This window comes from Ruditapes philippinarum, unplaced genomic scaffold (genome assembly GCF_026571515.1).
Source record: "Ruditapes philippinarum isolate M1 unplaced genomic scaffold, ASM2657151v2 ctg6150_1_1_1_1, whole genome shotgun sequence".
NCBI lineage: Eukaryota > Metazoa > Mollusca > Bivalvia > Venerida > Veneridae > Ruditapes > Ruditapes philippinarum.
In genome coordinates, this window is record NW_026864837.1 from 63,807 (window position 1) to 78,714 (window position 14,908).

The 14,908-nt window shown below is 33.9% G+C and overlaps 1 protein-coding gene across 1 annotated transcript; it reads left to right on the forward strand.

The window, feature by feature from the left end:
- Positions 1-1,932: 1,932 nt before the first annotated feature.
- On the forward strand, positions 1,933-14,486 carry LOC132726978 (mediator of RNA polymerase II transcription subunit 30-like; the record flags this gene model as incomplete). The annotated part of the gene is given in 2 exon segments (XM_060712391.1): positions 1,933-2,065; positions 14,294-14,486. A coding segment is annotated over 1 exon segment (184 nt), but the record flags the coding sequence as incomplete, so codon positions are not given.
- Positions 14,487-14,908: the final 422 nt, after the last annotated feature.

Below are 14,908 nucleotides of genomic sequence, written 5' to 3' on the forward strand. Positions count from 1 at the left end.
TGGGTCAAAGGAGGTGACCTTGATTTTTTCGAGGTCAGTTTCAATTGTTTGATACAGTTGAACATAAAAAATCACAAAAAAAATCTTTGCACATTTTAATCTTTGAAATATCTTCGCCATGGACACGCATAAGAGATCATGACCAATATTTGCCGAAGGTTAATGTAAAACCCGAAAAATGTCATGTTCAGATCGATTTGACGCCGTTTGAATATTGTGTTATTGTGTAATAATTTTTTAAACGGTTTGCGATTGCAACTTTTATTTATGCAAAAATGTCTAGACATTAAGGTGTCGGAAAACGGCAATTTCTTAATATTCGTCAACTGTGCACACAGCCTCCCTTAGAAACATCTAATAGGATAAAAGATATTCGACACAAGCACTGACACTTGGGGTTTGGAGCTCAAAACGCCTTTAAAATCCAAATAAAATGCAAATTTGTCAATCCTAACACATGTACTGATCATATAAATATAAAAAAACTTGATATATACGTTTTGAAAAAAAAATCATATTTCAACATCTATAATTATTATAGAATGTTGAAATATGAAAGACTAGCTGTAATCTTAAAGATAATACATGTCATTGGAATAGAACAATACGCGTGACGTTAACGTTCTCCGTCCGTCGCTATGGCAATTGAAAAATACAATTGTGCTATCAATATGCGGCCTTGCAAAAAACTTGAATGCGATTTTTCAAATAAACATATGACTTTAGCATGCATTTTTTTATCTAATTAAATGAAATGAAACATATATTTGATACCTTCAACTTTTAGATGTGTATGAATTTTAACCTGCACCCCCACCCCCCTTCACCCCACATACACACCCGTCCCACAGTAATCAAATCAAGTAACCGTTCAATAGTCATGGGTTTAGGTTGTAAGCACACTTACGGTGCATGGCATCGGGAAAATTCCCTATGTAGAAGTACAATAAAGCATCAACCTTTTTTTTGCATACAGCTTGCTTATATAATGCATGTGGTACGCATAATGTATTTAATTATTATATTATTGAATTTATTGTTTAATTCTTGGTGTTTTGGTTATTGGTAGCTGGTTATGTATCGTTTTAGTTATCCAAGAACAGTACATTTTATAATTAAGATGTATTTTTTTCTAAAAGGTTTCTTGTTGAAATATTTTAGGTGTATTTATGTGATCTAAGTTGTTGATATGACACACGTTTATTTTTTTAAGTTTTAATTTAAAATTATAAAAAATGTTAAAAAATACCTACTGGCTTAATTAAGTGTATGGAAGTAATATAAAGTCACACATTCAGTTTAAAAATGCCACCTTTCAATTTTAAGTATTTCCAATGCTCATCCGATTAAAATGGATATAATTTTTACCACGGATTTATATTACATATAAATCCATGATTTTACATAGCATAGCAGTTTGTAACGTAAAATGAAATTTAGTTTGAATTTAGCTTATACTTTTTTTTAAATTGTAATATTTCTCTACCGGTGAACTCAAAAAGAATGTTTACTTATATGTTACTACGCCGCACGTTTTTCCATGTTCCTTTATTAAGGCAAAATAGAATAGCCGTCTGTCTGCTAGAAAAATACAGAGACATACTTATTATAATTAGTATTCTAATAGACATTGACAATTTGACAGTACTTAGCTTCCATGTCTTATATATAGATATATTCTCTTTCCATCGCATATATTTATGGAGACAAACAAATTATTGTTTTCTGAAAATATTGAAAATATACGTTTATAAACTGCAATTTAAGTACATTTTCAATTCAAACTCTATATTTGATATTTTACAAGTCACTTTCTTATTTTTGTATGCAAGAGAAAGGAAGAATACTCATATAGAAATTAGGCGAATAAATTTGGCCAATATGCATGGTTATTTATTATAATTTATATAATGAGTTGCTAATAATATACGTCTACAAACAGCACTTTTACTGTAAATTTCTATTAAAACGGTACAATTCAAATTCTAAAAGTCACTTTCGCTCAATTTCGTCAGAAATCTCACTTTCGTATTTTAGGCAAACCCCGGCAGGAGACCTTCAATTAGTAAGCCGGTTTCTCTATTCGGATATCTTGGATTTTTACGGGTCCATAGTTGACAAAGAAAGTGTAATATATTATTTTTCTGTTTTTCGAAGATGCCTTTTTATAGTTTATTGTTTTGCCTTAGTATTACTGTAAGAGACAATCATCAATCACATTTAATTGCTTTTTTCTTCCTCAGTTAAGGAGTACAGGTAACAGGGCATTTCAGATCCTAAACGTTTCGGTCTTAGACCTTTCGGCCCCAAAATTGGCAAAAACCCTTGTTCTTGAACAAAAATGTGAAAAATGTAATTATTTGTTATTTATAACTTATAGGCCTACTTGTATATCTTATCCAAAAGTTCTAGCCGTACGTGAGTCACGTACGACTAGCCAGGACTCGCTGCATTGTCTAGCCGTACGGCACTTTTCAAATTTATATAGAAATCGAAAATACATATGTTATTTCATGACTTTAAGCGAGGATTTTAACCAAGAAATAGTAATTGTCTTCGTATATTTACTTTAAATAGAGATTAATCGCCTTGTTGGCTACAGTATTGAGTAAAAAAAGTACGAATATCGATCTTTATCATCTCAAGACATCGAGAAAAAATAGCGTTAGGTCGCAGTTAAATAACATCAATTGAAATAGTTTACAAAATTTTGATAATAATCCTTTTTTGTTTCATAGAGTTTAATTTTCGACACCTTTAAAATGAAAAAAAAAAAGAAAGAAAATAATTATTGTTAGGCTCTGATATTTGCGTCAATTACCGACGGTATAGAAGTTTGTCCATTATTAAGGAAAGTTTGCATGTTCCGTGAAACGCATTTTAAAATTCTATTGTCAGTCCCTGGGTAGGCTTTATTTAAGGCTTATTAATTGATTGTGCTTTTATGTTCGATATTTATCTACTGTATTTGAAAATTATACAATTTATTTATTTATTTATTTATTCCACTCCGATCATTATTTATTCGATCCATGTGCTTAATTAACCAAAAATCATCTTTCAGTCAAATAAAACAACAAATCATAATCATGAGGCACAAAATAACACATGCATGATCGACTTCTATATAATTTTGAAAAGTGCCGTACGGCTAGACAATGCAGCGAGTCCTGGCTAGTCGTACGTGACTCACGTACGGCTAGAACTTTTGGCTAGCCGTACGGGCCCGTACGGCTAGCCACTTCCTATAACTAATACCAGATATGGTTGGGGAAATGATAAATTGATTCGTCCCAAATTCGTCGTAACCAATATGTTAAAAGTAATAAAACTGAAAGCCGGGGTTGTGGCACCCCTCAAATCAGAAGGTCAAACATTTACTGATCCAGTGGTAAAAGCAGATATCCTTAACTCCCAGTTTGAGTCTGTCTTCTCTCAGCCTCAGCCCCTAAGCTTATCCCAGGCTTGCAAACAGAAGTTTATTCCAATACACCACCCATCTATGCCAGAAGTATCTATATCGGAAGATGGTGTGAAGAAACTTTTAAAAGACCTAAACCCATATAAAGCTTCTGGTCCTGACCAAATATCCCCTAGGTTATTAAAAGAGCTCCATCAAGAGGTTACTCCCATACTGACCCACATCTTCCAGAACTCACTTAAAACAGGTACTGGTCGGGGACCATCAACCGGACACTTTTTGAACATTTTTCCGTACAGATTTCATAATTTTTAACCTAGAGACCTAAAAATTTGACACAGTTCAGTTAGGTTCTTCTCCTAACTAACAAACTAGTTTGTTTATCCCTGAATGTCTTGACACTTATATATGAGGCTCGACAAGAGGGTATCAAAATTACATAAATTGTCTACACTACAGTACCATGTGTCCGGACGGATATGTACATAACGTGATTTAATTCAGATAAAAGGTTGGGTGTTTTGATTTTTGATTTTTAACATGATATACAATATGTCGGCAACAAATGCTGAAGTTTTGGATATTCTATTGTTTACTCTGCAAATGATTAAAGCTGGTATATGACGTCAGGCATTGCTTTCTTGACCCCCAAATTTCAACGTCAACATTCTTGAAATAGACATTTAAATATTACCATTTACGGGGGTTGAAATAAATTTATTTACTAAATTTTAGAAGAAACATGCATTTATTGTTGATAAAAAAGTAACTGACAACCACTGAACAAAGAAAATACTAAATTAAGCATTTTCTGGGCCGTCCGGGTTTGATGGTTGTCCGGTTTTGGTGGTCCCCGACCAGTATTGTCCCAGAAGACTGGAAGCATGCAATAATTGCCCCAGTTTACAAAAAAGGCCCAAAATGCAAACCCAGCAATTACAGACCAATCTCCCTCACATGCATAGCGTCCAAATTGATGGAGCACATCTTAGTGTCCAATATTAGTCCTTTTATGATAAACCAACTTCTTAGCCACCTAATCATACAGGCTCAGTTCAAACGGATTACAGTTGAGAAGTCCCGCTAGTAAGCTTCTCCTCAGATATCTATGATCTAATCTTGAAAGTGAGCACAACAAACTGAATGTCATATAGCACTGATTCTGTAAGGCATTGATAAGGTGGACCTATCACAAATATAAAAACAAATCTTTGGAGAACTATGAAAGATATGTGTAATAAGTTAATTTAGGGTTACAAATTTGGCGTCCATTCCTATTTCTCTTAAATCACAGCTCTCCAGCAAGATAGTGTATTAGTTGAAAGTAAAAACCAGATATTCTACATTCTCTCTGATATCCCCCAGGTCTGTGGTACTTAGATCCCTGCTATATTCTCTTCTGTACATAAAATGACTCCCAATACAATTTGCAAAGGTAATTTTAGACTCATTTGCAGAATGAACTGTTGATTCAGCTTTTCCCAACATCAGATCTAAACAAAAGCCCCCCTCCTAATATGACCTTCATGCTTAGATTAAAAATGGTAAAAAGACTGTCCATGGATCAACCATCTGACGAATTAATATCATGATAAAACAAGAAAAAGAGAACCCTTAATATTTCCTTAATACCCTACACATAAAACAATCCAACGGTAACTGCAACTCAAAAGCAATAATACTTAGAAGTCACATATAGTCAAACCTGTTTCTGAACCAAACAGGTATAATCAACATCAACATCTAAACAAATAACTCCCTCAATCTATTAGAAACAAATGAAAACTCCAAATAAAAATATAATATAAATTACGTCGTAAGGCAGAGGCGGAATTATCCCTAACATTATGTAACAATTTTGTATTCAGTGTGACCAGAAACACAAATCCAAATATTTATACAATAAAATCTGTTTCATTACAAGGCAGATAACCAGTGTGCACTAGCATATATTAGCAAATGATATTAATGACATACATTATAGAAGAATAATAATAGTTTGCTGGGCACAGTGCGCGTCACAAATAATAAGCAACGTGACAGTATATTGAATATTACCCCATTACCCTACAACAAAATCACACCTAAAAATATTACCTTATATGGCAATCTATCATTAAGTCAGTGGCATACATCGGCAAAAGTGAATCCACCGCGATTGCCTTTAAAAAATTTCTTAGATAAGCAGTGCAAGCTGATGACATTTACAGAAATGATACCCAATAAAGGTATATCTGTTGACAGCGTTGAGATGGCTTCACAGAATTGATCCTGATAATTACTCTTACTATTGGCGTCCAATCTGGATCAAAAGCTTGAATTTTTACATGCTTGCTACTCGTCCATTGCAGAGAGTCAGAAATAACATATAAGCCTACCCAATAATGGCGTGGGGAGTTTTCGACGTAAAAAACCCAAAATACTACTCAGTTTTCCTGGAACACACGATAACAATAGAAGAATTGAACAATGACGAGACAGATATCAAAGTTATCAGACCTTTACAAAACACCATTGTCTGATTATAGAGAAAAATTGACTCGGCCATCATTGGGAATCGAAATTCATCCGCCGCTCCGCATAAATTTTTATGTGGACCGCTGAATTAAAGCGTTTCTTTGATTTTCTAAAATATAAAGTTCTTACGAAAGTTATACGCATTAAGACAACTATGATATACTTGATAAAGGTGGGATCTGCATCGAGTTACTTTGTATTAATCAAATATTAACAATATTACCTCAGGAGTGAAGAACCATATAAACCAACAGTAGTAACCATGCCACGGTATAATCTATGTACTTAATAATCAAGTTCCAGAAGACCTGTGAAGTGGATCATTTTCTGAGATATTCCACCTTCAATTTAAATACCATAAAGGATTTTCAGTGAATAGAATTTAAAAGCTCTTGGAACGGAATTCTAAGCAAGAAAAACAAGATTACAGGCCAGCATAAATGATCGCCCAAAAGAATTTGTAACAGCACAACCAGACTCCCCCATTACACATTTAGGAACTAACAGCTAAAAAGCTCAGTTAACACGAGTATCCATCTTTTATTATATTACACTGCTATGATACATAATTGTCATAATACTTAAATGACTGCAATATAGGTGCGAGTTATGGATTGTCATACAAGATATCATTCAATGTTAAATCGAGTGCTTATCTGAGCCATGTAGACAATGTACACTCTCATTTCGTGACCTTCTAGCAGATTTAGCCAAATTTTCAATTTTTGAAGTACCTCCCCGCTGACTTGAATATGCTACTTGACACTACACAACTTATAAATCTACCAGTCATCTCTCAAAATTATTGGATACTGTTCATCTAGGAGAGCAGCTAGACCAAGTGATAGTATTAATAGGAATATATCAGTGCACCATTTAAGTCAATTCCAACACACTTATTGATAGAATTTGAAAATTTATCATTAAGCCGTGACATGTGCCGGATACCTATATATATACGAACACTTTTCTATTTAAATGACCAAAGACACAATTCCTAATTACACCTTTTCAAAACTGAGCTACAGGTCAAGTTTATAACCAGTTGCACACGGCTATCTACTTCAATCGTATTACACACCCTGGTTCCTACTCAGTATATGACTGTAGCACTGTTTTCACTCACTTTACCACAACATGCAACCCGAATTACATATTCATCAAAGAATTTTCATTCATCGTACTTTTTTTTTTCCACGACGAAGCACTAGCACAAATTTAAAACTACTCAAGGACCTTAGGACCCATGGTATCCGTAAATAACGACTATATTACTCTAGATCATCCTATCTATGGTGTCCAATATCCAATCATGATATCAGATTACTTACACCTTTATCTAGCCTTACCCTCTACTATCTAGAACACCACACAAATGTGTATCTCTTGTCTTTCAGTCTTTCGCTCAATAGCTACCAACCAACCTACTGATGTATTCGTACTTTTCTACTGTCATTTTCTTATCAGTATCATCTTTTCTCCACTGTAGCACTATGAATACAGTCTTGTAAAACACTAAGAGAATATTCTATATCCTAACATGCAATCCCGGCCTAAATCTCATTATAATATCCGTCTGATCTAGAAAAGTTATATTTGACGTAATCCCGATGTCAGTCACCTTAATTATGTATGCTAAATTGCAATATACGTCGTAATATTGAACTATTGTAATGATAATTACTAACGTTTTCTGAAAGGTAACATTATTAGTTCGATAAATAATATCTTGCATCACAGACAATTTTCTTGCTATCTCAACAGGAGTATCAACCGATTTAACACAGGGTCTAGCGAAAACTCTGTCTATACCATCCCCATGATAAATACAGTAGTCGCCGTGCTCTTAATATATACGTCACTTTCTATCGCGAAAGCACTTTCTTATGAAAATAGAATCGAGCGCGCGGTATACTTAAAAGGACGCATTATTCCTTATAACTGAAGATTGCTTATGTCAATAACTACGTATAAGAAAAATGCGTCAATGAAAATACAGTTTCATAATATTCAATGTCCAGAAAGAAATATATTGACATGAACATGCAAGAAAAACAGAATTACACGATACACCAGGGCGTCGAGTACAGAAGGGAAATCTAGCTCTTGTGCGAGTAATTAGACAAGTAGAACTCGACGCTAGCCTCGATCGCAATGTAAACAGTTACTCATCTAGGCTAAGTCATTCCAGAAATCGTATACCGCAGCCGTTAAGATTTCTTTATATCTTTTGCATCTCAGACAGGATTATCTACCCGTTTACAACCAGGGATGCTAGAAAACTGTGTCCACCCCCCCCGTTCACCCCACCCATGAAAGACAAGCACACGCTGACTAATGCTATTAAAATGACTTCATGTTACTCTCTCGCTTGATGATATGAATCGCGTTATAACTTAATAGGATGACGTCATACTTTTCGTTATTGACCATGACAGTTGTCATTACATGAAAAGTTCATTCTAGCTACTATAATAAGAATAAACGTAGATGATAAAATTCAGATCTTTCCAGATGATAATCACACTATTCGCCCCTGTAAGACTTCCTCCGAATAATATTTTACATAGATAAACAATGATCCTCAGTCTAACACAAATAATTCAAAACCAGGCTGATGGTGACAACGGTGACAAGACTTAATTCTATCTCTCAGAGGAACACTATTCAAGCGGAATACTCTGTAGCAGATATTCCGGTCTTGTACCGGCACCGTATATAAACGATTCTCTATTAAACGATTGGTTAGTTTAAGCTCAGAGTTGACAAAGTATATACAATTTCTAATCAAAAGAACTATACTCTCTTTTCTCCAATCTTGCAGCATGAGATTTTGGACCTAAAGCTCTTGTAGAATGAGCTGTTAAAGATGTTATCGTTATCTTCATAACCTCTTTAAATAGTTTATAAGTAATAATGAGATCAAAGTTGCGAAGAGCTTCTAGAATTATGTTACCATAAGTTGTCCAGAAATAAACTTGTATTAATCTTTACGATCTGAAGAATTAAGTTCTTTAAGATAAGAAAAAAATCCGCTCTCTTGGATGATCTAAAAGGTGCTGACACAGTCTGATCCAATGTTTAGCCAACGCTTGATCGCATCTGCCTTCACAAAATAGCTACCCCTCATAGTTAACCGTTTGCAAGTGATGGGCGTAGCTCAACTGAAAATGTCGTGAAGCTTAAGAAAAACAACTTTATTGTTAATAAAATCAACTTCGAATGTTTTCGTTCAAAGATTCAAAAGAGAAATAGTTAGGTTAGTGAAATCAGGAACTCTAAGGCAAATCCCAATTCACTGCAACAACTTTAATTACAGGCAGTTCTTAAATTGTAATACTATTTAATTAATCTATAACAAACGGAGGTTGACCAATAGTTGCTATCTACTGACGAAACTGAAGATAACAATAGAGCATCCGTCAACCACGTGTAAGACCTAAATGTACAAATCGATAAAAATACCTCAGCTTACAAGTATTAATAAAGGATATCGTGAAGTATTCAAATTATTTATTGACCCAACACCATATCATAAATTTCTTAATTTTCTTGGGTTAGTTAGATCTATATGATTGACCCAGTCCTCCAGCTGGTTGTAAAAATATTTGAAAAAAATACCTTATTCTTCTCTACTGAGCTCTGTCAAGGATAGCAACGCATCAGTCAATAATCAGTACACCTGATTTGGTGACATATCTGTAATATATTTGATGTGTAACAGCTTATGGTAACCAGCAGTAAAGACATAACGGATTGAGTTCCGACGCAGATTCATAAAATCTGAAAGCCAGGGCCTAGTGACCCAGAATATTAGAAAAGTTTGCAATAAATTGATTTAATATATGAAGAAACTCTGAGAATTGAACAAAATCATAGATGCACGTTCAAAAGACAAATCAACGGGAGCTGCATATTAATGTCAAGATGACTCAACCTAGTGTATTCGCACCGATATTAATAAGTCAGAAGGACGTTGCAAATCGACAACTAAGTGAAAACATGGTTATCCAACTAATAACCCTTTGTAATGAAAATATGAATAGTTTACAGTACGATAAAATACTTTAAAAACATTTCTTCTATTAATTTCCATCTATATCATTAAGTTTCCAGTGAAACAAAAAATATTAGGAAAATTAAAACCTATCGGCCTGCCTCACAAAAAGAAAATGTTGAAGTTGTTCGGCTAAAATCACAGATAAGCCTCGCAATTACTACATACATAAAATAAAAGCCAATAATAACGCCGCGGTCCTAAGCTAGTCATAATTTTGTAGGACGCAGATGAAAAAGATATCTGTCACAATAATACCTGAAAATCGGGTCCGAATTGCTGAATATTAACAATCACCAGGGCGTTTTGCATTTTGGTCATGGACAATAAACTTAGTTCAATCACAGGGTACTGACATACTTGAAAGAAAAATAATTTTTCAGTGACATAGCTCTCTCAAAAAAAATAGACTGACTAGCAATTTATATTTCTACCCACCACCCAGCTCAAAATCATACCTAAAATATAACCTATAGAGACAATCAATCTATGAAAGGTGCAGCTATACTACCAATCGGCACAGATTCCTTTAAATAATCATTTAATCACGCATGTGACAAGCTATGGCAAATTTTATCAAGAAGACCAGTATAAAAGTTCTGTCATACGTTTAGATTTTCAACAAATGATCTAATATCTTCTTACTTGTTCTGCGCCAGAACTGTCAAAGCGTTGAGTTTTGAACTTTTTTCACCTTCATTCGGAAGAGTCAGAAATACATATAAAGACTACCAAAATTTGCTTAGTTTCGGGTTAAAAACCCAAATACTTCTCATCTACACAGCAAACAAGAAAGAATAACATATGACAGAGATAATATTCAGAAGTTACAGTACACTATCAAAACCACCATGTCCGAGTATATTAAAAGAATAATTTGACCGAGGCCATCAGGCGTATATTGTCCCCTGCCCCACCACAGTACCTATGTAATAGAGACCTCAGGATTTGAAATATTGCTCCATAGATGGACTGGAAGTTTGCATATCCTTGCAAAATACTGAATTTATAAGAAGATAGCAATTACAAAGATACATACTGCTAAATATATTACATTAATGAATGTAATAGAACTATATACAATAGTCTCAAAAAATGATAAATGATCTTAATGGCAAACCCTTGAACTAGGGTCGAAACATCTACTGTAACCCTGATAAGCCAAAACAACATAGATTTTGTGACCACCAACACCTTACATCAAACAATGAAATTAACACGATACCTACTCGATAACACAATATCATCAAAATTCTTTCTTCACTTAGAGCATACGATCTAATTGATAGCCTTCGCGCTAAACTGTCAGCCACGTATCACTCCAGTTAAGCATGTCTTACTGAGAGGCTTACCATTCTAATAAAATTCGTAAATGCCACCATAATTAGAATTAAGATAGGATCTAATAAGAACTGTTAGTTCCTTTTGAACTTTATTAATGCATATAACTGACTTATAATAACAGTCCACGGAACAACGTGGCCTTCGTAGATATCAGTGAAATTTGGATAGTTAATCAGAATATATGTAATGTCCTCAGCGTAACATTGTCCGCGTCTGAGAGCCGATACGAACTTCGATCCACTTATGAGTGAGTTGCCTTCAATATATTCACATTTATCTATTCAGTTTGATTTTGAAAAAATACTGGATTAATTGATGGTGTGGATTTTATTTTGCATATTAATATTTAGAATCTAAACTGTAATTAGCAAGTTGAAGCAATACAAGTTTAGTACGATATACTTTCATAGACCTGCAAAATATTGACCACATAATTTGTACACTTAACATGATACAAATAAAAATTGCTTATTATTTATAAATTAACTGACTCCCGTTCAAAGCTTCCTGCATGATTTCATAGACCCAGCTATAATCTAGTTACCTGTCCCAAATAATATGTTCCCATTAGATCCTCATGTTCTGCACTGAGCATAGGGCATCCAATTTCAATATCATAATATAACTAAGAAATGAAATCCACCATTAGATAACATAATAGGAAAGACAATACGGACATTCGACTCAGAGACACCTTCGATCTAGATTTTTGAGCTCGACATTCGAATAAGAATAAGGTAGAAGCTATTGCAGTCACCCGAAGATCACTTCTCTAAGAGTTCGGCCTAACCACTTATGAAGTGGATAACTAGATCTAATATTTCAAATCCATATGGACATATGCCCTTTGAAACTTTCACACTTGTCAACCATCATGACCCCAACTGTTAGACTGGAGACAATAATATCATACTGTGTACTCATCATAGCATGTTACATAAATAATGCCCCATTTTCACTGATAGAATCTTTACGTTAAATTTGTAATGTTCAAATAGTTTACAAATCCATTACCATTAGGCTTTAAAACTATTGCACACTATGGGTTTACAACATACAATGACTTGTCCCATAACCTGTATCGACAAGAGAGGTAACTCTTATCAAGCATTTTGAACAGAAAAATGCCCACTTTTCGATATCTTTAGAAAATATATACAGTTAAAAGTTTATGAATAGGTTCAAATATTTTCAAATCCAATCAGAACATTGCATTAATGAAACTTTGCACACTTGTTCAAGATTCATGAACCCCCGAAAGCCTGTAACCAGGACAGAGGTAAACTGCTAATCAAGCATTTTACAAGAACTGTTATGCCCCTTTTATCGAGCTAATAGGAAATCTTACTAAAAGAGATTTATGATAATAGTCAGATAATTTTATCAAGATTACACTTGACATATGCTTTGAAACTGTATGACACTTAGTTTACCAGTCATGACCCCAACCGTAAACAGGAGGAGGTAACTGTAATCAAGGAATCATTTTTGATTTTATACTATCAAGCAACTTCAAAATAGTCGCGCGTTACTGTAGCCTTACCTGACAGCTCTTGTTAATCATTTTTGGACAGAATTGGACATTTCACTAGTATGATGTCGAATAATTCCGTAAGTTGATCATATCATAAATAATTGTCTCCCAAATCGTGGGCCGATATAACACTATGATAGTTTGTTTTTTAATGTACTTCATTTATGTGCAAATATATAAATTCATAAATCGGATAGAGTGTAAATCCTTGCCCATGTTCACATAAATACTCTAAAGTTACACTCATGTTCTATACGAATAATATAAGCCATTAAGAACATATAGAAAATTTAATTATTTGTCCGAAGAAATGTCCAAAATAACAGTGTACCAAGTTCTACGCATATCAAATGTCCACACATCGTTCTGAAACGTCCCAAAAATCTGGGTCCAAAAAATGTCCCTAAATCATATGTCCCAAGTGTCCAAAATCTGGTCCGAAATGTCTGGTCCAAAACGTCCATGGTCCGAAATGTCCTATTACCAATGGGAACCATATTAGTACAGGAACCAGATTATAGTACACTTGGATTCACATGTCTATAATCTCCACTTTTATTATTATTCTATATTATAATAAAAATGCAAAATTTATTAAATAATTTAACTTTTATTGAAGTTCTTGAACAACCCATTATATCATGATCATTAACACGACCGATTAAAGGGAGACATTGGCAAAATTTTCATTTCTTAGTTTTGAATATTTAATTCATTATTCTGTGAATGCCCTCAAAATGAATATATTAGACAGTCAAAGGAACAAAACTCTTCTCCATATAAGGAATAAAATGGTGGTTTCCTAACTTGACCCGCGTGGGTCAGGTTAGAGCGCTAGCAGTTCACAAAAGTTACCACAGTGAACTCTGGAAACGTTAAAAAACATGTCAAATGAATGACTAAAACCTTTTCAATCATACAATATTCACACAGTCTGTTATTGTAACTTCAAGGGTTTGTTCAAGTCACCTGACTTATTGTCAAACTATTCGGTGATACTATTGACTTCTAAATTTTGTTCAAAATATATAGATATATTTACGCTTTAAACCCAAAATATATATAATTTAAACAGAAATTCATGCTGAAACATTAATAAATGTCATTCTAACGTGATTTGAGTGCATTAGATCATTTTAATATTTTTGTCATTATTTTGCCTGAATATCCCTTTAATGTAAACGTTATTTTGTTTGACTTATACATCACAAACTTCTTCATTGATACGTTAATCTTTTATGTGTACAAATAGGACAGTAGAAGACCTCTAAGTGCATCCAGCCAATTATCTTCCCCACTTTATAAAATTACCAAATATGGGAACTTGTCTAGATCTACTCTTGCCTAAAAATAATTTTCCAATGTCATGGACCGTTGATCTTAATTTACAAGATTTAAGTTTGTTTTTCTTTTAATGTAGTAAAGGAGCATGGCTTCCTCGGGTCAAGCATTTCCAGTGTCAACACAAGGATCAGGAGTAATGTTATCTAATCAAGGTGTAACAAGCAGTTTTGGTCAGCCACCATTTTCACAATCCCAGCCCTCACAAATGAACAGCATTCAACATCAACAGTCATTCACCGGCCCAAGTTCTTCAACTACAACAGTACAGGTATGTACATTGAAAGTTTCATTTATCATTCGTAATTTCTTATTTGAATTATTCAACACACTCCATTAGACAAACCACCTGCAATAGGGAATGTAGTCATATTTGAATTATTCCAAATTCTCCGTATAGTCGAGCTTAAAATGACATGGGTAATCTCCGTAACTGCCATTTATCCATATTTCAAGTATCATAAAAATATTTTCAGTACTTTTTGAGTTATCACAAATATTGCTTTATTTGCCATATTTTAAGTCTATTGGTTGACATAGCAAGGTCAAGGTGAAAATTATTGAAGTTGGTTAAATGTGCCACAATTTTATTTTTTATTTACAGATTTGATTCATTGCACAAAGGAGCACATATGACAAAATCAACATGCTAAATTATTGTTGGATATGACCTTTAATTGACCTTGACTGTCGG